We start from the raw sequence: 24984 nt of genomic DNA on the forward strand, positions 1-24984 counted from the left end.
TCCACCCCTCCACTCAGATTCGTCATTAGAGAAATGTCTTTATGACCTTTGTTGGAGGATTTTCAGTTTGATATGTGGTCTCTGCTGCTGTCACCTGCCTTCGTCATTAAATTAGTATTATATTGGTTTTGCCGCAACTGTAGGTTAATTTGTGTGACGTTGGGGAATGGGTATGGAACAGGGTTGGAGTAATTTAAAAGGACTTTAAATGTTCAGTTACAAAAAAGCTATGTGATTTTCGTGCAAAACACAGGGGGACAATGAGACATAGGGATGTAGAATAAATTAGGTACAGATGTAGTAACTGAAAGGTTTGTCAATTCACCAAAAGTTCCTCAATTATTATTGCTACACACACTTGTGTAATAATGATCATGCTGTTTCCATCCATGTTGAGATTATAATTACACCAGAATGATCATGTTAGTAGTGCCATAGTATGGTATTATTACTTATAGAATCAATCATAAATCCCATGTTATTGCAGAATTGACAACTCTCTACAGTAATTTCTCTGAACTGATCTGGGGGAAATGAATGGTTGAGAATCAGGACACCCTTTCTCCAGAATGCATGGCCAACTCACACAAGTTGCAAGAGACGGAACATTTAACGAAGGAACTATCAGTTCTGTCCGGTGAACGGACCAGAAAATTATATATTTGTAAACAGAATCAGGTGAGTCGAGACTTATTAATTATTCTTTCGACGCCGAATTTGTGGTTATTTAGCATATTTTTTTCCGAACAATGATATTAACAAATATAGATGTTTTTTACCGCTAGAATGGAAATGACATTGTTCAAGGATGGGAGGCTAGTTGACGTTGCTAACTAGATGATGGACACTCGCACCTGCTAGCCAACGGAGCCGTTTATCTCGCTAGCTTGGTAGGCAAGCTTTACTAAGTATTGTGTCAACGACGAATGTTAGAAGTGAACCGATATTCGGTGTTAGCTTGGAACTAGCTAGCTAACTATGTTAGTGAACCACTGAACTAGGATGTAGCTGGTCTGGGTGTATATGTAAAACGATAATTTACTAGCTTGCTAGGATAGCTGCATTGATTGCGTTACATGCTGCACTGTTGTCAGAAGTTATACGCAAGGCACCTGTCTTGACAGCGCTGTCCCCTTGTGTTGATCAATGAATTGTTAACTACACCAGAGTTAGTTAGCCCATTCATGTCAAATGAATAGATAATATTCAGATGTGTAGACTACATGCACACACACACACCTGTCCTAGCTACTGCAATGAGGGAAGATATGATGCCTGCTGTGTGAGAGGGCTATAAATAGACCGTCAGTGAGGAGAGACAGTGTGCTTCTGTGTCACACCTGCCAGTCTGCTGAGGAAGGTGAGGACACACCGCTGCTCCTTGCTGCTGGTACTGCTGCTTGCTTCAGACAGTCATGCACTAGGTCACTGCAGACAGTCATGCACTAGGTCACCAGGATGTGTTTATTTTTTTACACGTGCTCTTGGGGATAGTTGAATATGTTTTTCTAGTTTTGAGCTGGTCGCTCTCGTTAGTGCAGGATGATTGTCTGTGAGATGATAATTTGCTATGAACATAGCCATGATGACAATGTTTCATTGGATGCAGTGAACTCATTGATGAGACAGATTCCTGTAGCTACTGTACCTGGAGTTGTACATGGAGTTGCAGAGTTACACCCTGCCCAGGGCTCCCCCAGGGGCTTGTTGTCACAACGACAACATTCCTAAGCACAGCCTCATCTGGCCTGGCTGCCCTCCTTGATCCCTCCACCTCACCCCTCCCTCCACCTCATCCCTCTCTCCACCTCATCCCTCTCTCCACCTCATCCCTCTCTCCACCTCATCCCTCTCTCCACCTCATCCCTCCCTCCACCTCATCCCTCTCTCCACCTCCACCTCCTCACCACACCCCCTCACATAGGGCTGGGTGACATGGCCTAAAAATAATATCTAGATGTTTTTTTTCCCAGACAGGATTCCGGATAATATACACTACCTGACCATATGTCCGATTGTCTTTGACCAAACCTCAAATGAATATAGCGAGTTGAAACCGCTTGTCAGAGAGGAAGAAGTGATCTCTCATCTTTGTTGTGAGTGGCAGGAGGCGTGGCTTGGTGTGTGTGTAAATGGGAAGGTGCACAGCACAGAAGGAGCGAAGGAGACGAGACCAAAAAGATATGAAAACAAGCAGACATAATCACATTTTTAATTCAACTTGATTGTTGTGCTACAGGCATTTGGAACATCGTGCTAAAACATGAATTTGATATATCGCCCAGCCCTTACCTCACCCCCCCACCTCAGCCCCTCTCTTCACCTCCCTCCCTCCAACTCACCCCCTCTCCTCTCCTCACCCCCTCTCCTTTCCTCACCCCCTCTCCTCACCCCCTCTCCTCACGTCACCCCCCTTTCCCAGTGAAGTGCTGCCTGTATGCCATCCAGGGATAGGCTAGTGGTGATGTCCTCTAAATAATTCATGTCTGGAAGAAAGTGAAAGACCCAGAGCTGGGAGGGAGCAATGGGCCTGTCAGTGACAGAGAGAGAGAGAGGTAGTGAGGGGTGAGGAAGAGAAAAATTGCAACAAACCCTGGAAGTGAGAGGCTAAACTGTCTGCCCAGAAGGAAGGGAACCCCGCCCCAACCAGGTTGGTCTAAGCCTGAGGCACAGGTTAGCTGTCTGTGTGTTAGGCTAGGCTATTCCATTTACTCCCTCTACCCGGGTTGATCCGAACAGCCGAGGGAGCATCCGATGGTTGAGGGTAGCTGATTGATTGGAGGTAATTGTCTTTGATTTACAATAGTGTTTGTAAACTGTTATCTGTCAACTGTATAATGCCTATGTTGTTTGATGAGATCAGGAAATGTTATGCTTGCTAAGCCTTGTTCATTGCTAAACATGATCTTCACGCTGTTCAGTGTTTTCTTACGTTCTGATAATCAACCCTGACATGCTTCCTTTTTCTGTTCCCTTTTCTGTCCCATGACACAGTGAAGCCTCATATTGTGTCCTTTTGATGGCATCATCATCATCCAATGTGGAGGAAGAGCATTCTTCTTTGTTACACACATCCTCATGTGGATTCATGTGAGAGCTGATTCACACACACAGAGAGAGAGAGCCATCAGCCTGTGTAAGAAAAGCAGTGCCAGCCCAAAACTGTGTCATAAGAATTTCTGGCAAAGGCCAGAGCTATCATAAACTCAATAAGAGTGTCCGCCTCTAGCTAGTTGATTAACAGAGCTGTGTTAACGAGGAATTGTTTTCCTGGAAGAAGCCTCCTACCCTCGAGGAACACGGCTTCCCTCTGGGGCTCAGACTGCAGATGCTTCAGCTGCGAGGTCCAGAGCCGCTTGGATCGTCCCCTGCCCAGAGAACCACCCAGCCCCATAGAGAACCACCACCCCGCCTGCCCTAACAGCCTCCACACGGGGCCAAGCCGAGGAGCACCATGGAGGAGGTAGAGGACATTAGCCCTGCCCTGGAGGCCACTGAGGACTTCCTACACTGCCTGGACGGAGGTGGAGGCCAGGGAGGGGAGGGGGTCCGGCAGCCCAGGCAGCACCACCCCAAGCTGCAGGAGATGTCTGTAGCCCTGGGGAAGCTGAGCTCTAGCGGGGTGTGGGGCCTGCTGGCTGGGGAGCAGGGGACCGAGGTATCCCCGCATAACGTGGCCTGGGCTGACCAGCCCTCGGCCTTCAGCGTGCTGGCTCTGAGGCAGGGGAAAAGGAGCCGTGCTCGTTCCACTAATGACCTGGCCGCCCACACCAAGGACACCAACAACACCTCCTCTAACGCCGCCTTTAACAAAGGCCACAACCGCTCGCGGTCTGATGTTAATTACCGGCCGTCCTACATGGACAACGCTAACGGCCTGCCTGCTGTGGACAAGAATACGCTGAAGAACATGGCTCTCAACGACCATAGAGAAGAAGGTAAGGCAGGAAGGAGAGAGTGTGTCCTTCTTTGGTTAGCTGATAAGGACATACTGCCTATTTATTATTGGTTGATACTCAAATCAATGTCAGTGTCTATGAGCTTCAAACAAATCTTCAAAATGTTTGCTAAATTGGCTGTCATGACATGTGCTTTAGAGTTGGGACGATAAACCGAAAATGATGGACGCCGACCACACCGATCACTTATCGCATTTTACTGATATTGTTTATTACGATAAGTAGCCTATACTAGAGAAATGTAAAGTTTGAAATGAAATAAGTGTGCTAATATGGGTGATTGTTAAATGGGACAATTGATGGCTCCAACCATCAAACTAGTAGTAGTAGGTTAAAGGATAATCAAACACAACCTGTAGTTCACATTGTTATAAACATATAGTTCTATTTATAGTTATCACATCAACTCAGGTCATTTATCGCCCAGTTTTAGTATTTATGTTATCATGACACTTGTCCTCTGTGTCAGAGACTAGATTAAGCCCGGGACTAGCTTCCACTTCCACGTTATGAAGATGATTTCAGTGTCCTACAGAAAACAATTGGGCCTAGGCTGTACTGCAGCAGCCAGCATTTTACTCTGATGGAACTGAGTTTCCACTGCAGTGACCAGTCAGGATGTGGTGAATAATACCAACCTCCCTGATGCATTGTTTAGTCTGCCTGTTTGTTTAGGGATGTGATTGTGAAGATTTTCACCAAAGACCGTAATAGGATGTCATTCTGTCACCAAACAGACCCATATAAGGAGAAAGAGAGTGGCCCAATTATCCCTCGTATTAGGAAGGATTAGCATATGACTGAAAAGGCCCTAGTTGGCTCTGGGCAGGGAGGAGGGATGGATAGTTGGGCTACACAAGAGGACAGTAAAAGCATGGGCTGCAATCAACAGCACTTTGCATCAGAATACATACTGCTCTTTGCCAGTCGTTACGGTTGGCAATGCTTTCATACACTGTAGCCTAAATGTATCCTCTCGTGCCCTGTAACATATTTCCATGACGTGTGTAGTGTGTAGGTAGGCCTAGGCTAGGGCCCATCTCTTCTTAGGACAAACCTCAGCATATCTGTTTAATTGCTAAGAGAGAGAACCATGACATCCCCACTACCTTGAATAACATGGGTTTCCACTGCAGTTCATGTTTTCACATTGGATGCAACAGGGAAAGGAGGCTTTGGAGCTACTGGCATGCAAGAATGCTTTCACTCTGTCTCACTGGTAGCTGTTCCCCCATAACGAGCCCAGCCCACACACTGCTGCTGAGTCCCCGTAGGGTGACATTTACTGATTTCCTCAGCAACACACACGCTAATGTTGATGGATCAGTTGATTTCGGCAGGCGAGAGCGAGCAGGCGTCACTGAGCCTTCAGCTGTCAGTGTTCTAGTGCTGTAGAGGTTTTACATCATTTACCACTGTACTCTGTAAGGTTTTATATTGTCCTCTGAAGACATTAGACCAGACAGGTACCTCAGGGATTTGAATGTATAGCCTAGCTTTATTAGCTGTTAAATGGTCTTTCCATTGGTTCATTCATCTAATGAATCTCTGTTATTTTGGCTTTTGATTTAATTAGGGATGCCACAGAATTAAAATACAACACTTAATATATGTATCTTCACATATATATATATTTTTTTTTAATTCACCTTTATTTAACCAGGTAGGCCAGTTGAGAAGAAGTTCTCATTCACAACTGCGACCTGGCCAAGATAAAGCAAAGCAGTGCGACAAAAAACCCCACAGAGTTACACATGGAGTAAACAAACGTACAGTTAATAACACAATAGAAAACTCTATTTACAGTGTGTGCAAATTGAGTAAGGAGGTAAGGCAATAAATATGCCATAGTAGCGAGGTAATTACAATTTAGCAAATTAACACTGAAGTGATAGATGTGCAGATGATGATGTGCAAGTAGCAATACTGTGTTAACTAACTATGCTATAACTCTGTTATAACTCTATGTTATAACTCTATGTTAACTAACTATGTTAACTAACTATGTTATAACTATGCAGCTGTACATAGTCCATCGGTAAATAGCCCACCCAATTTACCTACCTCATCCCCATACTGTTTTTATTTATTTACTTTTCTGCTCTTTTGCACACCAGTATCTCTACCTGTACATGACCATCTGATCATTTATCACTCCAGTGTTAATCTGCTAAATTGTAATTATTCGCCCACCTCCTCATGCCTTTTGCACACAATGTATATACTCTTTTTGTAATTTTTTCTACTGTGTTATTGACTTGTTTATTGTTTACTCCATGTGTAACTTTGTTGTTGTTTGTTCACACTGCTATGCTTTATCTTGGCCAGGTCGCAGTTGTAAATGAGAACTTGTTCTCAACTAGCCTACCTGGTTAAATAAAGGTGAAAAAAATAAAATAAAACTATGTCAACTAACTATGTTATAACTCTATGTTAACTAACTATGTTATAACTCTATGTTAACTAACTCTATGTTAACTAACTATGGTATAACTCTATGTTAACTAACTATGTTATAACTCTATGTTAACTAACTCCATGTTAACTAACTATGTTATAACTCTATGTTAACTAACTCCATGTTAACTAACTATGTTATAACTCTATGTTAACTAACTCTATGTTAACTAACTATGTTATAACTCTATGTTAACTAACTCTATGTTAGGGATGTTTACTTTATTCCTGACCTCTTTGGGTCTGTCTGTCATGGTGTCCAGGAATCACCAGGGGGTCCAACATCTGCTTCTTTAAAGGCCAAAGTTCTAAAATGGCACTTGTTGTTGTGATTGGCTGTCCCAGTCGTTGGTCTGTCTGGGCGTGGCACTCAGTCAGTACAGTAAGATAATTGCTAGAGCAGTCCCTATCTGCCCTTTATGTCTTTGGCAGGTTTAGCTAAGTGAGCTGACCTAACCAGTTCTCCCTATTCCCGGTACAAACCTCCCCCCAAATTACACCCTGGCCCCTGCTACAGTGTTTATCGTCACGTCCCTGTTTAAGCCTTACACGGAACTGTTTAAGCCTTACACGTGCAAACATTTATTTTGTCCCCCTACACCAAACGCGATCACGACACACTTCAGCGAGCAGGCCTTTCTAATCGACCTGGCCCCGGGTATCCTGGAAGGATATTGACCTCATCCCGTCAGTAGAGGATGCCTGGATATTCTTCAAAAGTGCCTTCCTCACCATCTTAAATAAGCATGCCCCATTACAAAAATGTAACCCTTGGTTCTCTCCAGACCTGACTGCCCTTGACCAGCACAAAAACATCCTGTGGCGTTCTGCATTAGCATCGAATAGCCCTCGTGATATGCAACTTTTCAGGGAAGTTAGGAACCAATATATACAGGCAGTTAGGAAAGCTAAGGCTAGCTTTTTCAAGCAGAAATTTGCATTCTGTAGCACAAACTCAAAAAAGTTCTGGGGCACTGTAAAGTCCATGGAGAATAAGAGCACCTCCTCTCAGCTGCCCACGGCACTGAGGCTAGGAAACACTGTCAACACCGATAAATCCACTATAATTGAGAATTTCAAGAAGCATTTTTCTACGGCTGGCCATGCTTTCCACCTGGCTACCCCTACCCCGGTCAACAGCCCTGCACCCACGCAGCAACTCGCCCAAGCCTCCCCCATTTCTCCTTCTGCCAAATCCAGTCAGTTGATGTTCTGAAAGAGCCTGCAGAATCTTGACCCCTACAAATCAGCCAGGCTAGACAATCTGGACCCTTTCTTTCTAAAATTATCTGCTGAAATTGTTGCCACCCCTATTACTAGCCTGTTCAACCTCTCGTTTGTATCGTCTGAGATTCCCATAGATTGGAAAGTAGTCGCGGTCATCCCCCTCTTCAAATGGGGAGACACCCTAGACCCAAACTGCTACAGACCTATATCTATCCTAACCTGCCTTTCTAAGGTCTTCGAAAGCCAAGTTAACAGATTACCGACCATTTCGAATCGCACCGTACCTTCTCCGCTATGCAATCTAGTTTCAGAGCTGGTCATGGGTGCACCCATAATTTTGCACGCCCAATTTTTCAGTTTTTGATTTGTTAAAAAAGTTTGAAATATCCAATAAATGTCGTTCCACTTCGTGATTGTGTCCCACTTGTTGTTGATTCTTCACAAAAAAATACAGTTTTATATCTTTATGTTTGAAGCCTGAAATGTGGCAAAAGGTCGCAAAGTTCAAGGGGGCCGAATACTTTCGCAAGGCACTGTATATCTATCCTACCCTGCCTTTCTAAGGTCTTCGAAAGCCAAGTTAACAGATTACCGACCATTTCGAATCGCACCGTACCTTCTCCGCTATGCAATCTAGTTTCAGAGCTGGTCATGGGTGCATCTCAGCCATGCTCAAAGTCCTAAACAATATCATAACCGCCATCGATAAGAGACAATACTGTGCAGCCGTATTCATCGTCCTGGTCAAGGCTTTCGACTCTGTCAATCACCATATTCTTATCGGCAGACTCAACAGCCTTGGTTTCTCAAATGATTGCCTCGCCTGGATCACCAACTACTTCTCTGATAGAGTTCAGTGTGTCAAATCAGAGGGCCTGTTGTCCGGACTTCTGGCAGTCTCAATGGGGGTGCCACAGGGTTCAATTCTCGGGCTGACTCTCTTCTCTGTGTACATGAATGATGGTCGCTCTTGCTGCTGGTGATTTTCTGATCCACCTCTACGCAGACGACAAAATTCTGTATACTTCTGGCCCTTCTTTGGACACTGTGTTAACTAACCTCCAGGCGAGCTTCAATGCCATACAACTCCCCTTCCGTGGCCTCCAACTGCTCTTAAATGCAAGTAAAACTAATTGCATGCTCTTCAACCGATCGCTGCCCGTCCCTGCCCGCCCGTCCAGCATCACTACTCTGGACGGTTCTGACTTAGAATATGTGGACAACTACAAATACCTAGGTGTCTGGTTAGACTGTAAACTCTCCTTCCAGACTCACGTTAAGCATCTCCAATCCAAAATTAAATCTAGAATCGGCTTCCTATTTCGCACAAAGCATCCTTCACTCATGCTGACGCTCGCGAGCAGTGTGGGTGCAATAATTGAATAACATGGATTTCTACACGCGTGCTGTGTAGTCAGGGTATTGCGCAGAAGCGTTGTAAAATAAATGTAGAAATCCATGTTATTCAATTATTGCACCCACACTGCTCACGAGCGTCTGCGTTGCCAAAGGCTAAAATAGAAGTCCTTTCTATATCTGACTCGTATCGCGCTGCAAGTCCTGCCTCTCCCATCTCCTCATTGGTTTATAGAAGCAGGTACCCACCTGCTATCTCCTCATTGGTTATACCCACGTGGGTGACTGAAAGACGAACGAGATCAGTGGCGGTAAAAGGTAGCTGCTTCCCGGCTGAAACATTTCGGAAGAGTTCGTGCATATATTATGATGACATTGTGTGACGTTTTTGTTCATTTAGGACTTCGATGAGGGTTGTTCGGGCACACAATGTTTTCTAGAGGCAATTTCAGAGCCAAACTCTATTCCCCTTCGTCGGTGATTGGTCAACAGTGGGGATTCTTCCATCGTCTTTTTTTGGCATTCAATGAGAGACGACTCGTTTTCATGCACATTTTTCATTGAGAAATACTGCACCAAACATCTTACTTAAAATGGACAAACAGTACTATTGCTGCTTTTTTTCTAATTTTTCATCCAAAGGTCTTTTAATGGAGTATGCGAGCACACTCGTTCGGTTCACCTTGACGAGTTGGGCTACCCTCCAGCTGAACTGAAGCATGCTGACGCCTTTAGTGGGATTACATCTCTGGGTGGACTGATATCCTAGTTCTGCGTTTTGACAGCAGGGTTGAGGCAATTGGGCCCGAGGCTGTGTGGCGTAACGTTAGCTTGTTTATGTCTCACAGCGTTACCGGAGCATGATGTCACGACACACGGCGGAGGTGTAATTGAACAGAGCACACTGACACACTAATTCTGCTCCAAACTCCCCTGAGCGTGTCGACTGCCGATCGGAGGCTGAATCCCAATCGAGTTTCCACTGCATCCACATATTTATTAGTCCCTAAAGAGAGTTTAGTTTAGCATGCAAGTGTGAAACTCAGTGACACCTTGTCTGTCAATGATTTTGTGCAGTAAGATGGATGGGACACAGGATTCTCCCCAGGATATATTTTTAACAAGGTGGTGCTGCTGAGTACGCTGGAGGGGGGCGTCCCGGAGGGGGGTTTAACACCTCTAACAGCCTTATATGATAACAAATAAAGAATTTTAAAAAAAAAGATTTGTGGAGAACCCTGGGACACACCACCACCCTTCTTTACCTCCGTTATTAAAAAAGCAGGAAGGAAAGGAAACTAGGGGGGAAGGGGACCGTTGTCCATTTAACCACATTTAGCCTTGTTTAAAAAAAAAAAAAAAAAAAACATATTAGGCTAATTCATCTAGTGAAGCTATTAAGCTATCACTAGGGGACAAGGCACCATTGTAAGTTGAGTATAATATGAAGTGACGGCTCAGACACCAACAGTGAGTTCATAAGATGGCCTCACCTGCCTCTGGGCCAGACCATTCACATCACGTTAATGTTAAGACCCTGTGACGTTTCAGCAACGCTATCGCATCAGGTGGCCAGGACAGGCCAGGACAGGCCAGGACAGCCAGTTGAATTCAGTGGAGGTGTAGGACATTGTAGGGCTAGACCGCTGTTGGTTGACCAAGCCCAGCAGAGCAAAGCGCAGACTGCTAATTGAGTCATGTCCGTGTGCCTTGCTTCCTCTGTAGCGTGAAATGAACAGTGACCTGCTCCGCACCCACATGCTCACGGGAGCCTTTGAAGCCCAGGGGGACAGGCGAGCCCCCTAGCACCCCCCACCGTCGCCTGAGTGGCTCCTGAAAGCCAAAGCACAGCGGTCTGGTCGTCTGCCCTGGGCTTTGCTCTTGGCATCTGCTCCTCTCACCCTGACAAACATAGACAAATTAGCCCACAACCTCAATTGCCATCGGCCTCGATTGATGGCGTTGAAGGGAGGAGGTTGGGTGAGACAGACAGCCCCCTGAAGGGGAGTAACAGTGGTTGGTAACAGTAAATGCTGCTACACACTCCATGTAAACAGAGCCACAGAGCGTCGTATACAGTCCCATTCCAAAATTTGAGCCACACAGGGGTATGTAGAACTGTGTGTGAAAACGACTTTCCATCGCTGCGTTTGTGTGAAGTGTGTGGCGGCCTTGACACTAAAGCTTAGCACAGGGATGTACTGAAATGAACTGTCTTAATCCCTGCCAATTGATTATCACTTATTATCATTGATTGGTCAAGGACTACACTAACACCTGTTAACCCGGGTGTAACTAGGTTTCTGATAAGGATAAGGATGAACACAAGTATACTTTGCAACCCTCAAGGCCTAGAGTTGTTCCCTTGATATGATATTCTAGGCCTAGAGTTGTGTTCCCCTGATATTATATTCTGGGCCTAGAGTTGTGTTCCCCTGATATGATATTCTGGGCCTAGAGTTGTTTCTCTGAGATGATATTCTGGACCTAGAGATGTTCCCGTGATATTCTGGGCCTAGAGTTGTGTTCCTTTGATATGATATTCTGGGCCTAGAGTTGTTCCCCTGAGATGATAATCTGGGCCTAGAGTTGTGTTTCCCTGATATGATATTCTGGGCCTAGAGTGAGTTGGAGAGTTACAGATAAGGAAAACATCTCCTATCTGTCTCATGGGGCAATGCTCCGGGGCTACTGGTAGGTAGATGGAGTCTCACCCCGGTCCCTCTGCTCCGGGGCCACTGGTAGGTAGATGGAGTCTCACCCCGGTCCCTCTGCTCCGGGGCCACTGGTAGGTAGATGGAGTCTCACCCCGGGTCCCTTTGCTCCGGGGCCACTGGTAGGTAGATGGAGTCTCACCCCGGTCCCTCTGCTCCGGGGCCACTGGTAGGTAGATGGAGTCTCACCCCAGTCCGTCTGCACCCTATGTGCAGCCAATAGCACAAGTCAAAACCCATATCCACTGAGCAGGAAGCTGAGAGATGAGATTAATAAAGGAGGAATATAAAGAAAGGAGTGTGAAAGAAATGGAAGAGCAGAGAGAGTGTGTGCTGCAGATGAGTCAGTTTCTCCTGATTCTCTGTGTGGGCACAGCGTTCTGAGTAACAATGCGGTTTCTTCCTGCTGACCTCCGAGGAAGTACTTTTACAGCTAGCCCCGCTGACCTGGACATTCTGACCTGGACATTCTGACCTGGACATTTGGATCTGGACATGCTGTGGTAGATGGCACTTTTGACACGTTGTTTACCAGAGCATGTCCAGGTCCGAATATCCAAGTCAGCGTCACTACAGACCCGGGTTCGATCCCAGGCTGTGTCACAACCGTCCATGACCTGGAGTTCCGTAGGGCGGTGCACAATTGGCCCAGCGTCATCCAGGTTAGGGGAGAGTTTGGCCGGGGTGGACTTTACTTGGCTCATCGCTCTGTAGCGACTCCTTGTGGCGGGTCGGGTGCCTGCAGGCTGACTACTGTCGTCTGTTGAACGGTGTTTCCTCCGACACATTGGTGCAGCTGGCATCCGGGTTAAGTGGGCAGGTGTTAAGAAGTGCGGTTTGGCGGGTCATGTTTCGGAGGAAGCATGACTCAACCTTCTCCTCTCCCGAGCCCGTTGGGGAGCTGCAGCGATGAGACAAGATCGCATTTGAAATTGGGAGAAAAGGGTAAAAATACCCCAAAAATCATATACATATGATATATACAGACAGACAGACAGACAGACAGACAGTACCAGTCAAACATACAGTACCAGTCAAACGTTTGGACACACCTCATTCTACTTTGTAGAATAGTAATGAAGACATCAAAACTATGAAATACCACTTATGGAATCATGTAGTAACCAAAAAAGTGTTAAAAAATTTTAGATTCTTCAAAGTAGCCACCCTTTGCCTTGATGACAGCTTTGCACACTCTTGACATTCTCTCAACCAGCTTCAACTGGAATGCTTTTCCAACAGTCTTATGTGTTATTTCATAGTTTTGATGTCTTCACTATTATTCTACAGTGTAGAAAATAGTAAAAATAAAGAAAAATTAGTAGGTACAGTTGAAGTTGGAAGTTTACATACACTTTAGCCAAATACATTTAAACTCAGTTTTTCACAATTCCTGACATTTCATCCTAGTAAAAATTCCCTGTCTTAGGTCAGTTAGGATCACCACTTTATTTTAAGAATGTGAAATGTCAGAATAATAGTAGAGAGAATGATTTATTTCAGCTTTTATTTCTTTCATCACATTCCCAGTGGGTCAGAAGTTTACATACACTCAATTCGTTTTTGGTAGCATTGCCTTGAAGTTGTTTAACTTGGGTCAAACGTTTCGGGTAGCCTTCCACAAGCTTCCCACAATAAGTTGGGTGAATTTTGGCCCATTCCTCCTGACAGAGTTGGTGTAACTGAGTCAGGTTTGTAGGGCTCCTTGCTCGCACATGCTTTTTCAGTTCTTCCCTCAAATTGTCAATAGGATTGAGGTGATGGCTACTTCAATACCTTGACTTTGTTGTCCTTAAGCCATTTTGCCACAACTTTGGAAGTATGCTTGGGGTCATTGTCCATTTGGAAGGCCCTTTTGCGACCGAGCTTTAACTTCCAGACTGTTGACTTGAGATGTTGCTTCAACATATCCACATAATTGTCCGTCCTCATGATGCCATCTATTTTGTGAAGTGCACCAGTCCCTCCTGCAGCAAAGCACCCCCACAACATGATGCTGCCACCCCCATGCTTCACGGTTGTGATAGTGTTCTTCGGCTTGCAAGCCTCCCTCTTTTTCCTCCAAACATAACGATGTTCATTATGGCCAAACAGTTCTATTTTTGTTTCATCAGTCTCAAGGACATTTCTCCAAAAGTACGATATTTGTCCTCATGTGCAGTTTCAAACCATAGTCTGGCTTTTTTATAGCGGTTTGGAGCAGTGGCTTCTTCCTTGCTGAGCGGCCTTTCAGGTTATGTCGATATAGGACTTGTTTTACTGTGGATATAGATACTTCTGTACCTGTTTCCTCCAGTGTCTTCACAAGGTCCTTTGCTGTTGTTCTGGAAGTGATTTGCACTTTTCGCACCAAAGTACGTTCATCTCTAGGAGACAGAACGCGTCTCCTTCCTGAGCGGTATGATGGCTGCGTGGTCCCATGGTGTTTATACTTGCGTACTAATGTTTGTACAGATGAACGTAGTACCTTCAGGCATTTGGAAATTGCTCCCAAGGATGAACCAGACTTGAGGAAGTCTACAATCCTTTGCTGAGGTATTGGATGATTTATTTTGATTTCCCCATGATGCCAAGCAATAAGGCACTGAGTTTGAAGGTAAGCCTTGAAATACATCCACAGGTACACCTCCAATTGACTCAAATTATGTCAATTAGCCTATCAGAAGCTTCTAAAGCCATGACATCATTTTCTGGAATTTTCCAAGATGTTTAAAGGCGCAGTGTCGGTACACTTCTGACCCAATGGAATTGTGATACAGTGAATTATAAGTGAAATAATCTGTCTGTAAACAATTGTTGGAAAAATGACTTGTGTATTGCACAAAGTAGATGTCCTAACCGACTTGTCAAAACTATAGTTTGTTAACAAGAAATTTGTGGAGTGGATGAAAAACAAGTTTTAATGACCCCAACCTAAGTGTATGTAAACTTCAGACTTCAACTGTATGTCCAAACCCTTGGCTGGTACTGTATATAAAAGTGCTATCAGATTTGTGGCCCTCAAACGGGTGGAATTGCATAGTAGGCTTATTCATTTTGTGTGAAAAAGCCTGCTAAGTAAGCTGAACCTGAATAGGCTAGACAGGTCCAAGACCCTGCTCTTAGTGATGTGTTGCGTTTGATTTGTGGTTTTTAATAAGCTGGGAATTCTATGTTTTGAAGATGTGACTTTAATGAGTGGAGAATGAACGTCCTATGTGGTATATTAGCTAAGAGAACACTGCTGAGTGCTGACTGACAAATGGAGGCCAAGGTTATTGATCCAATGAGCAGATAATAAAATGAAATTGTTGCAGAGACATTCTGTGAGTGGTAGTAGTGTGTGGGGCCATTTGAATGGATTGCCCCCCGCGTAATCAGATAATATCTATTAATTTATCCGCCCTCTGAATCTTTCAAAGGCAGTTGGCTTCTACTTGTAACCTGTTCCAGTAGTCTAAATGGTATTAAATATAAGTTAGGCCTAATAAATGTAGTCCTAGTTAGTATTATTAGTATATACTTAGTATATTAAATAGTGTCTTCCGCAGATGATCCTTTTGCTGAATATACTGTGTTTTGTTTTGCAGGCCGTAAGGACAGCAGCGGTAGTGTGGTGAAACAGGGTACCCTGGAGCATCGTGAGGGTCAGAAGGGTCGTTGGAGCGTCTGTCACGTAGAGCTGACCCCATGTGAGCTGCGCGTCTACAGCCTAGACAGCAGCGGTAACCGTCAGCTCTGCACCGCCTACTCCCTGTCCCACTGCCAGGGGGTCAGCCAGTCCCAGCCGCCCCAGGACGGGCGAGTCCTCCAGGCCCTCTTCTTCAACAGGTAAAGGAAGAAAACCATGGTTCTCAACTCTTATCCTCTTGTAAAATAAGTCTTCTGACCTCAACAGGACTTCCTGAATAAATATAAATTAAATGTTTGTCAATCACATAAACATGAAAAAAATGGCCTGCACTCACTTGAAAATAAGTTGTAATTTAAGCTTTTTTGTAATGTTCTTTCTCTCATAGCAACGTGTTAAAAGATCACTCACTGACCCTCTTCTTCAACAGCTCCACCCGCCTGCAGTTACGTGCCGCCTGCCAGTGGGAGGTGCTAGACTGGAGGAGGCTGATCTGGGAGAGAGTACTGGCTGCCCAGCCCGCCCACAAAAATGCAGAGTGTCTTCCAGCCTTCTCCTCGTCATCTTCTGTTACCTCTGGAGGTCACGACACCAGACCAGATCCCCGTGGTCCTGCTGAGGCTGCCCTGGACCCTGGTTGCTCTCATCTCCTCCCAGCCCGGCCCACGGCCCTGCCCCTGTTCACCCACTGCTGTACGGATGTCCTCAAGGCTGGGATCCTCCACCAGCTGACTGACCAGAACAACTGGAGGGCCTTCACCTTCGTACTGAGTCGCTCCACGCTGCAGGCCTTTCCCACCGAGGGCCGGGGGCCCGTGTCTGAGCCCGTCCTCCACTACCCGCTGGCCTCCTGCCTGGCCGTGCAAAGGGACGAGGCCGAGGGGGTGAGCGCTGGCTGCTTCCAAGGCGTCTTCCCCAGCGAGGTGCTCCGTCTGCGGGCTGAGAGCCAACTCAAAGCCCAGGACTGGGTGGAGGCCCTGCAGATGGCCGTGGCAGCCCAGAGGCCCCAGGGTGAGGAGGGACAGGGTTCCGGCCAGGCCCAGCCGGGTACAGTGTCGACGGGGATTCTGCTGAGGAGCAAGCCCTCCAGGGAGAGGAGGCAGAGGGACACCCAGAGGGCCAAGAGACAGTCAGTCACCACCAGCTTCCTCAGTATCCTCACCTGCCTGGCTGTGGAGAAGGGCCTGACCACCCAGAGCTTCCGGTGTGCAGGTAGAGACCTCTTACCAACCACACACACATACACACACACACACACACACACACACACACACACACACACACACACACACACACACACACACAAAGTGATAAAGTGACACATTCTTCACTAGAAGAATATCCTGTCACTTCACACCCCACATAATGGTTCACCTACATATCTCTGTTAATTGAAAGATCCATGCCAAATGGCTACCTGGACTATTTGCATTGTGTGTGTGTGTATTTGTGTCCCCCAACCCCTCTTTTACGCTGCTGTTACTCAATGTTTATCATCTTTGCATAGTCACTTTAACTATACCTACATCAACATATTACCTCAATTAGCCCAACTAACTAGTGCCTGAATATAGCCTCGCTACTGTATATAGCCTCGCTACTGTATATAGCCTCGCTACTGTATATAGCCTCGCTACTGTATATAGCCTCGCTACTGTATATAGCCTCGCGATCGAATAAATCCCCACTTCCTTCCATTCTGCTAGCGAACGTGAAATCTTTGAACAATAAATAGATGACCTACGCGGAAGATTAAACTACCAATGGGACATTCAAAACTGTAATATCGTATGCTTCACGGAGACGTGGCTGAACGACGACACTATCAACATACAGCTGGCTGGTTATACACTGTACCGGCAGGATAGAACACAGTTGTCTGGTAAGACAAGGGGTGGTGGACTATGTATTTTTGTAAATAACAGCTGGTGCACAATATCTAAGGAAGTCTCGAGCAATTGCTCGCCTGAGGTAGAGTATCTCATGATAAACTGTAGACCACACTACCTACCTAGTTTTCATCTGTATTTTTCCGTAGCTGTTTACATACCGCCACAGTCAGAGGCTGGTACTAAGACGGCATTGAATGAGCTGTATTCCGCCATAAGAAAACCTTAATCCAGAGGCGGCGCTCCTAGTAGCCGGGGATTTTAATGCAGAGAAACTTAAGTCCGTTTTACCAAATTACTATCAGCATGTTAAATGTGCAACCAGAGCAAAACAAAAACTCTGGACCACCTTTATTTACTCCACACACTGAGATGTAAACAAATCTCTCCCTCGCCCCCCATTTGGCAAATCTGACCATAATTCTATCCTCCTGATTCCTGCTTACAAGCAAAAACTCAAGCAGGAAGCACCAGTAACTAGATCAATAAAAAAAGTGGTCAGATGATAAGCTACAGGACTGTTTTGCTAGAACAGACTGGAATATGTTCTGGGATTCCTCCGATGGCATTGAGGAGTACACCACATCAGTCATTGGCTTCATAAATAAGTATCTCATGCATTCTAAATTACCGCCCATTTGGAAAAGAAAAATGCAAAAAAATGTACTCTGAGCTGCGCTTCAGTAGGTTGGTGGTAGGTGGAAGGCCGTGTTGCCAAACCGAGTCCTCTGTCCTTTGAAGAATGTCTCTGGTGGTCACTTGGATAAGTTGTAGTAACGTCGTTGTGTGGTAGATGGGATACTCTGTCTGTTCCTTCCTAACCTGCTTTTGCAGCTGCGGTCGCTAACTCAACGGCTAGGAGGTATCATTTCTGTCGTGAATAAGAGTTCAAAGTTCATACCATTCGCAACCAAAGCTCATGCTAATGTTGGCTTCGTTCTGTAGTTTTTTCCTGAACCATTCTTACATGGGACTGTCATCTCACATCTGCGGAACAGATAGTTATGTTGTAGTCAAGAGCTTATATAGGAAGGAAGAGGAGGGTGTGTTTGAAAAGTTTTACAGCCTTTGTCCCTTCACAGGGGAGGGCCACTGATTGAGCAGCCCTAATTTATGAAAATCCGAATCTCACATTATAGAAGCTAAAATCACATTTCATCCCATCACAAATAATTCATATTCAAACATTTAAATTGAACAACAATTCCATGTGACTCCGATAACCACAATGTCCAGACTTTCCACTGTAGAGTTTGTCATCTTATCATTGATGAGAATGTCTCAGATGACAACCGAACTGACATCATATTCATTAAGTACCACCGCATATGTTCAATTGGTCAGATTACCAGAATATTGTTCATTTACCCCCACCTTTTGATGTTCCCAGAATCTCTATGTTAACCAAGGGGTTTTTAAATGTAACCTCAGTAGGTTAGAGAAGAGAAAAGGGGGGAAGAGGTATTTATGACGGTCATAAGCCTATCCCCCAGGCCAACGTCATGACACTACCGACCCGTAGCACTTACGCCTGTAGCCATGAAGTGCTTCAAAAGGCTGGTCATGGTTCACATCAACACCATCATCCCAGAAACCCTAGAGCCACTCCAATTTGCATACCGCCCCAACAGATCCACAGATGATGCAATCTCCATTGCACTCCACACTGCCCTTTCCCACCTGGACAAAAGGAACACCTATGTGAGAATGCTATTCATTGACTACAGCTCAGCGTTCAACACCATAGTGCCCTCAAAGCCCATCAATAAGCTAAGGCCCTGGGACTAAACACCTCCCTCTGCAACTGGACTTCCTGATGGGCCGCCCCCAGGTGGTAAGGGTAGGTAGCAACACATCCACAATGCTGTTCTTCAACACGGGGCCCCCTCAGGGGTGCATGCTCAGTCCCCTCCTGTACTCCCTGTTCACTCATGACTGCATGACTCCAACACCATCATTAAGTTTGCCGATGACACAACAGTGGTAGGCCTGATCACCGACAATGATGAGACAGCCTATAGGGAGGAGGTCAGAGACCTGGCCATGTAGTGTCAGGACAACAACCTCACCCTCAACGTGATCAAGACAAAGGAGATGATTGTGGACTACAGGAAACAGAGGACCGAGCACACCTCCATTCTCATCGACGGGGCTGCAGTGGAGCAGGTTGAGAGCTTCAAGTTCCTTGGTGTCTACATCACCAACAAACTAAAATGGTCCAAACACACCAAGACAGTCATGAAGAGGGAACGACAAAATCTATTCCCCCTCAGGAGACTGAAAAGATTTTGCATGGGTCCTCAGATCTTCAAAAGGTTCTACAGCTGCACCAATCATCCCCAGCTTACAATTGGCTCATTCATCCCCTCTCCTCTCCCCTGTAACTATTCCCCAGGTCGTTTCTGTAAATGAGAATCTGTTCTCAGTCAACTTGGTAAAACCTGGTAAAATAAGGGTTAAATAAAATAGATAAACTCTACAGCATACAATGACATTCTAGATGATTATGTGCTTCCAACTTTTTGGCAACAGTTTGTGGAAGGCCCTTTCCTGTTTCAGCATGACAATGCCCCTGTGCACAAAGCGAAGGTCCATGCAGAAATGGTTTGTGGAGATTGTTATGGAAGAACTTTACTGGCCTGCACAAAGCCCTGACCTCAACCCCATCGAACACCTTTGGGATGAATTAGAACGCCGACTACAAGCCAGGCCTAATCGCCCAACATCAGTACCCAACCTCACTAATGCTCTTGTGGCTGAATGGAAGCAAGTCCCTGCAGCATTGTTCCAACATCTAGTGGAAAGCCTTCCCAGAAGAGTGGAGGCTGTTATAGCAGCAAAGGGGGGGTCCCACTATTAATGCCCATGAATGAGATGTTTGATGAGCAGGTGTCCACATAAATATGTTCACTACCGGAGGGTTAGTATCTGGAAAACATGTCCCAAGGATTGTATACGTTTTTCTTTCTTTATTTAACTAAGTCAGTTAAGAACAAATTCTTATTTACAATGACGGCCCGAACCTGGACGACACTGGGCCAAATGTGCGCTGCCCTATGGTACTCCCAATCACGGCCGGTTGTGATACAGCCTGGAATCGAACCAGGGTCTGTAGTGACGCCTCTAGAACTGAGATGCAGTGCCTTAGAGCGCTGTACTGTGTTCAGTAGGCATTCTTGTCGTCTCTGTGTATAATTCAGTGGAGGTTAGGAGGGAGGTCAGCTATCTAAGGACTGTCAGATGGTGCAATGCAGGTCTTGTCTCTGAGTCCAATATAAGTAGAACACACAAACAGAGATAAGCATAGGCCCTGTTGAAGAAGTCCAGTGTGACATTAGCCAATGGGTGCATAATATCCTAAACCCTATCAGAAGGACTCGTCCCTTATCCTCTTCGTCAACCTTGACCTTTGCGACCTCTTAACCCCTTTGAGGTTACACAAGGAAGTGTGCGGGTGGGTGCGGCTTATCTGTTCATCAACCCACATTTCACCACGTTTAACGACGCCAACTTGAACGGCATGTCCAGACCTGAGTAAGACCAGTGTCCTTGAATCCTTCGCCGTTCCTCTTTCCCTCCCTCCAAACAATCAAACAAACACAGACAAGTGGACGGCAGCTCTCCAAAGCAACACCTGATAGAACGTCAGATTTTTTTTGTCTGTAATTTATATGAACCTCAACCCAAACACAGACCCTTTTTAGTTTGTCTTCATTTTCCATGGTATTCCCCAGAGTCCTGTGCGGTGACAAAGCAGCTTTGTTGTGGTTAGCTTCAAAACGGCGGCTGGGGGGGGGGGTCATGGTTTCTGGGTCTCTCACCCACCACCATCAGTTATTTTGAGCTCAGATCAGTCATCTGTTACACTACTTGGGGTCACAGACACCTCCCCCAAATTAACACCTTACACACACACACACACACACACACACACACACACACACACTGACCATTGTCTGGTGGTAAATGTTTTAGTATTCACTATGGCCTGTCTGTAATATATGAGTTCCATTACTATGCAATTGAAATGCAATTACTCAAGTACTATCTATGTAACAACACGTTGATACTAGTGTAAATAGTACACCGTTATAAGAGCAACTTAATGTAAATGGTCATCTAGAGATATAGCTACAGTTCATAATTCCCCCTAGAGATGTCCTACTCCCCACTATATCTGTTTGTGTCGTCAGCCTCTGGACCCTAACTGATATGTCACTACCAGATACAGAGAGACTTCACAAGCTGACGGACAGACAGCTCAGTAAATGGAACCATGGCGGCGCTGTGTTTGGTCTCTCTGGGTGTGAAATGTGTGCTCACTAAGAGGGATGAATGAGGTGCTTTCCTCCTCTTCTGTAACCAGTCCTCTATTAATGCATGCCATCTGAAAGGTCCTCTGAACAAGGAGAGCGGGCACCTGACAATAATTGGCCGGCATAAAGCGGAGGGGGAAAAAAATCCCTTTTTAGAATCAAAGACAGGCGGCCGGGCGGCCGGGATGCTGTGGTCAATGCGGAAGCTAATTGTTTGATTCAGAGGCTCTGTTCTGTTCGCTTTGGCTGCAGAGGTGTTTGAATGAGGCGTGTCGAGACCCAAGCTTAGAATAACAGCTGGATACAGCTTTTTCCATGCTCTGTTCACACACCTCTTTTATTATGTTCTCTCCCCATTTATCCCTTTTTCCTTTCTCGTTCATTCAGACTCACTCGTCTCTCAGGCTCTCACTGTGTTCACTGAACTCTAGTCTCTCTGTCCCGCTCTCTCTCGTTTTCTCTCTCTCTCTTTCTCTGTTCCCTCTTTCTGTCCAACTCCCTCTCTGTCCTGACCTGGCTCCTTGGTAGCGTGCCAGTTTCCTTTTGACTGCTTGGTCTTGTCAGTCACTTATCTTAGGACAGAGAGTCAGGGGCCAGTCTGTTGTATTACACTTTAATCACTTTTCCCTAAACAAATATCTCTGGCCACCAGGGCTCGTTTAGGGGGATTAGGGGGCGTGAGGACAGCAGGCAAAGGCAGGGACAGAGTACGAGAGAGCTAGTGGAAGAGAGAGATAGTGGAAGAGAGAGATAGTGGAAGAGAGAGAGAGAGTGGAAGAGAGAGATAATGTAAGTTAGAGAGAGAGGGGGGGAGCATAGAGGGGAAGTTACCATTGTGGGGTCTGCCTTAGGGGGGAAGTTACCATTGTGGGGTCTGACAGAGGGGGGAAGTTACCATTGTGGGGTCTGACTGAGGGGGGAAGTTACCATTGTGGGGTCTGACGGAGGGGGGAAGTTACCATTGTGGGGTCTGACGGAGGGGGGAAGTTACCATTGTGGGGTCTGACGGAGGGGGGAAGTTACCATTGTGGGGTCTGACAGAGGGGGGAAGTTACCATTGTGGGGTCTGACAGAGGGGGGAAGTTACCATTGTGGGGTCTGACGGAGGGGGGAAGTTAGCATTGTGGGGTCTGACGGAGGGGGGAAGTTAGCATTGTGGGGTCTGACGGAGGGGGGAAGTTAGCATTGTGGGGTCTGACGGAGGGGGGAAGTTAGCGTTGTGGGGTCTGACGGAGGGGGGAAGTTAGCATTGTGGGGTCTGACGGAGGGGGGAAGTTACCATTGTGGGGTCTGACGGAGGGGGGAAGTTACCATTGTGGGGTCTGACGGAGGGGGGAAGTTACCATTGTGGGGTCTGACGGAGGGGGGAAGTTACCATTGTGGGGTCTGACGGAGGGGGGAAGTTACCATTGTGGGGTCTGACGGAGGGGGGAAGTTACCATTGTGGGGTCTGACGGAGGGGGGAAGTTACCATTGTGGGGTCTGACGGAGGGGGGAAGTTACCATTGTGGGGTCTGACGGAGGGGGGAAGTTACCATTGTGGGGTCTGACGGAGGGGGGAAGTTACCATTGTGGGGTCTGACGGAGGGGGGAAGTTACCATTGTGGGGTCTGACGGAGGGGGGAAGTTACCATTGTGGGGTCTGACGGAGGGGGGAAGTTACCATTGTGGGGTCTGACGGAGGGGGGAAGTTACCATTGTGGGGTCTGACGGAGGGGGGAAGTTACCATTGTGGGGTCTGACGGAGGGGGGAAGTTACCATTGTGGGGTCTGACGGAGGGGGGAAGTTACCATTGTGGGGTCTGACGGAGGGGGGAAGTTAACATTGTGGGGTCTGACGGAGGGGGGAAGTTACCATTGTGGGGTCTGACGGAGGGGGGAAGTTACCATTGTGGGGTCTGACGGAGGGGGGAAGTTACCATTGTGGGGTCTGACGGAGGGGGGAAGTTACCATTGTGGGGTCTGACGGAGGGGGGAAGTTACCATTGTGGGGTCTGACGGAGGGGGGAAGTTACCATTGTGGGGTCTGACGGAGGGGGGAAGTTACCATTGTGGGGTCTGACGGAGGGGGGAAGTTACCATTGTGGGGTCTGACGGAGGGGGGAAGTTACCATTGTGGGGTCTGACGGAGGGGGGAAGTTACCATTGTGGGGTCTGACGGAGGGGGGAAGTTACCATTGTGGGGTCTGGCGGAGACCACAATGTCCAGGGAGTGTAGGAGGGGGTTTGGGGGTCCCCATTACTGTACCTTTTGCCACTCGCCTCTCTGTCTATTTGGGGTCTGTGATTGAGCACCCTGTGCCTCTTCTATTCCCCCCAACGCCCCACCGCCCAACACCCCCCATGTCCCAATTTGTTACCCCCTCCCCCCACAAAGGATAGATGGTGGATTGGCCCCTCTCCTGTGCCTGTGTGAAGGGATCTTGGGGGGAGCATGTGCACCCTCCTTTCAGCTGGGCTCTGATGTCTCCTAATTACCCATCAGGCCTCGGCAACTTAGTGGACTAGGAATTTGTAGAAGAGGCCAGAGCACAATGGATAGAAAGATGCAACAACAGAATTAGCCTTCCCTCCTGCCTTGCCCTGTCCTTTTCCCTGGTAGCTTCTTCCCTCCTGCCCTGCCCTGTCCTTTTCCCTGGTAGCTTCTACCCTCCTGCCTTGCCCTGTCCTTTTCCCTGGTAGCTTCTTCCCTCCTGCCTTGCCCTGTCCTTTTCCCTGGTAGCTTCTTCCCTCCTGCCCTGCCCTGTCCTTTTCCCTGGTAGCTTCTATCCTCCTGCCTTGCCCTGTACTTTTCCCTGGTAGCTTCTACCCTCCTGCCTTGCCCTGTCCTTTTCCCTGGTAGCTTCTTCCCTCCTGCCTTGCCCTGTCCTTTTCCCTGGTAGCTTCTTCCCTCCTGCCCTGCCCTGTCCTTTTCCCTGGTAGCTTCTTCCCTCCTGCCTTGCCCTGTCCTTTTCCCTGATAGCTGTTCCCTGATTCTGTCTCAGAGTTCTACAGACAATTCCTTTCACCTCATGGCTTGGTTTTTGTTCTGACATGCACTGTCAACTGTGGGACCTTTTATATACACAGGTGTGTGCCTTTCCAAATCATGTCCAATCAATTGAATTTACCACAGGTGGACTCCAATCAAGTTGTAGAAACATCTCAAGGATGATCAGTGTAAACAGGATGCAGCTGAGCTCAATTTCGAGTCTCATGGCAAAGGGTTTGAATACTTATGTATGTAAAGTATTTCTGTTTTTAAGTTTGCAAACATTTCTGTAGATTTATGTGGAAAATGTCTCATTTAATCCTTTTAGAATAAGGTTATAACATAACAGAATACTTTCAGAATGCGCTGTATATTAGCCAATCTATACAATCATCTACACTGGTCTATATCTTGTCATGCAGGACTCACCATGAAAGACCAGTGTGTTGTCTTCGTCAATTTGTTTCAACTGAATAGAATTGCAC

At 46.6% G+C, this 24984-nt stretch overlaps 1 protein-coding gene across 2 annotated transcripts in view; it reads left to right on the top strand.

Moving 5' to 3' along the window:
• The first annotated feature begins 368 nt into the window (after positions 1 to 368).
• plekhm3 (pleckstrin homology domain containing, family M, member 3) overlaps positions 369 to 24984 on the top strand; it is a 67123-nt gene continuing 42507 nt past the window's right edge. Inside the window, exons 1-4 of one of the 2 annotated variants that reach the window (XM_036959284.2) lie at positions 369 to 678; positions 2995 to 3938; positions 15283 to 15523; positions 15754 to 16535. In XM_036959284.2, the coding sequence (XP_036815179.2) occupies positions 3455 to 3938; positions 15283 to 15523; positions 15754 to 16535 (1507 nt within the window). In that variant the 5' untranslated portion in view covers positions 369 to 678; positions 2995 to 3454. Of the gene's footprint in view, positions 679 to 839; positions 2783 to 2994; positions 3939 to 15282; positions 15524 to 15753; positions 16536 to 24984 lie in introns of those variants that run through there. The other variant, XM_036959283.2, reaches the window with a different exon arrangement.

Source organism: Oncorhynchus mykiss, chromosome 22, assembly GCF_057628025.1.
Source record: "Oncorhynchus mykiss isolate SJ-2025 chromosome 22, ASM5762802v1, whole genome shotgun sequence".
NCBI classification, from domain to species: domain Eukaryota; kingdom Metazoa; phylum Chordata; class Actinopteri; order Salmoniformes; family Salmonidae; genus Oncorhynchus; species Oncorhynchus mykiss.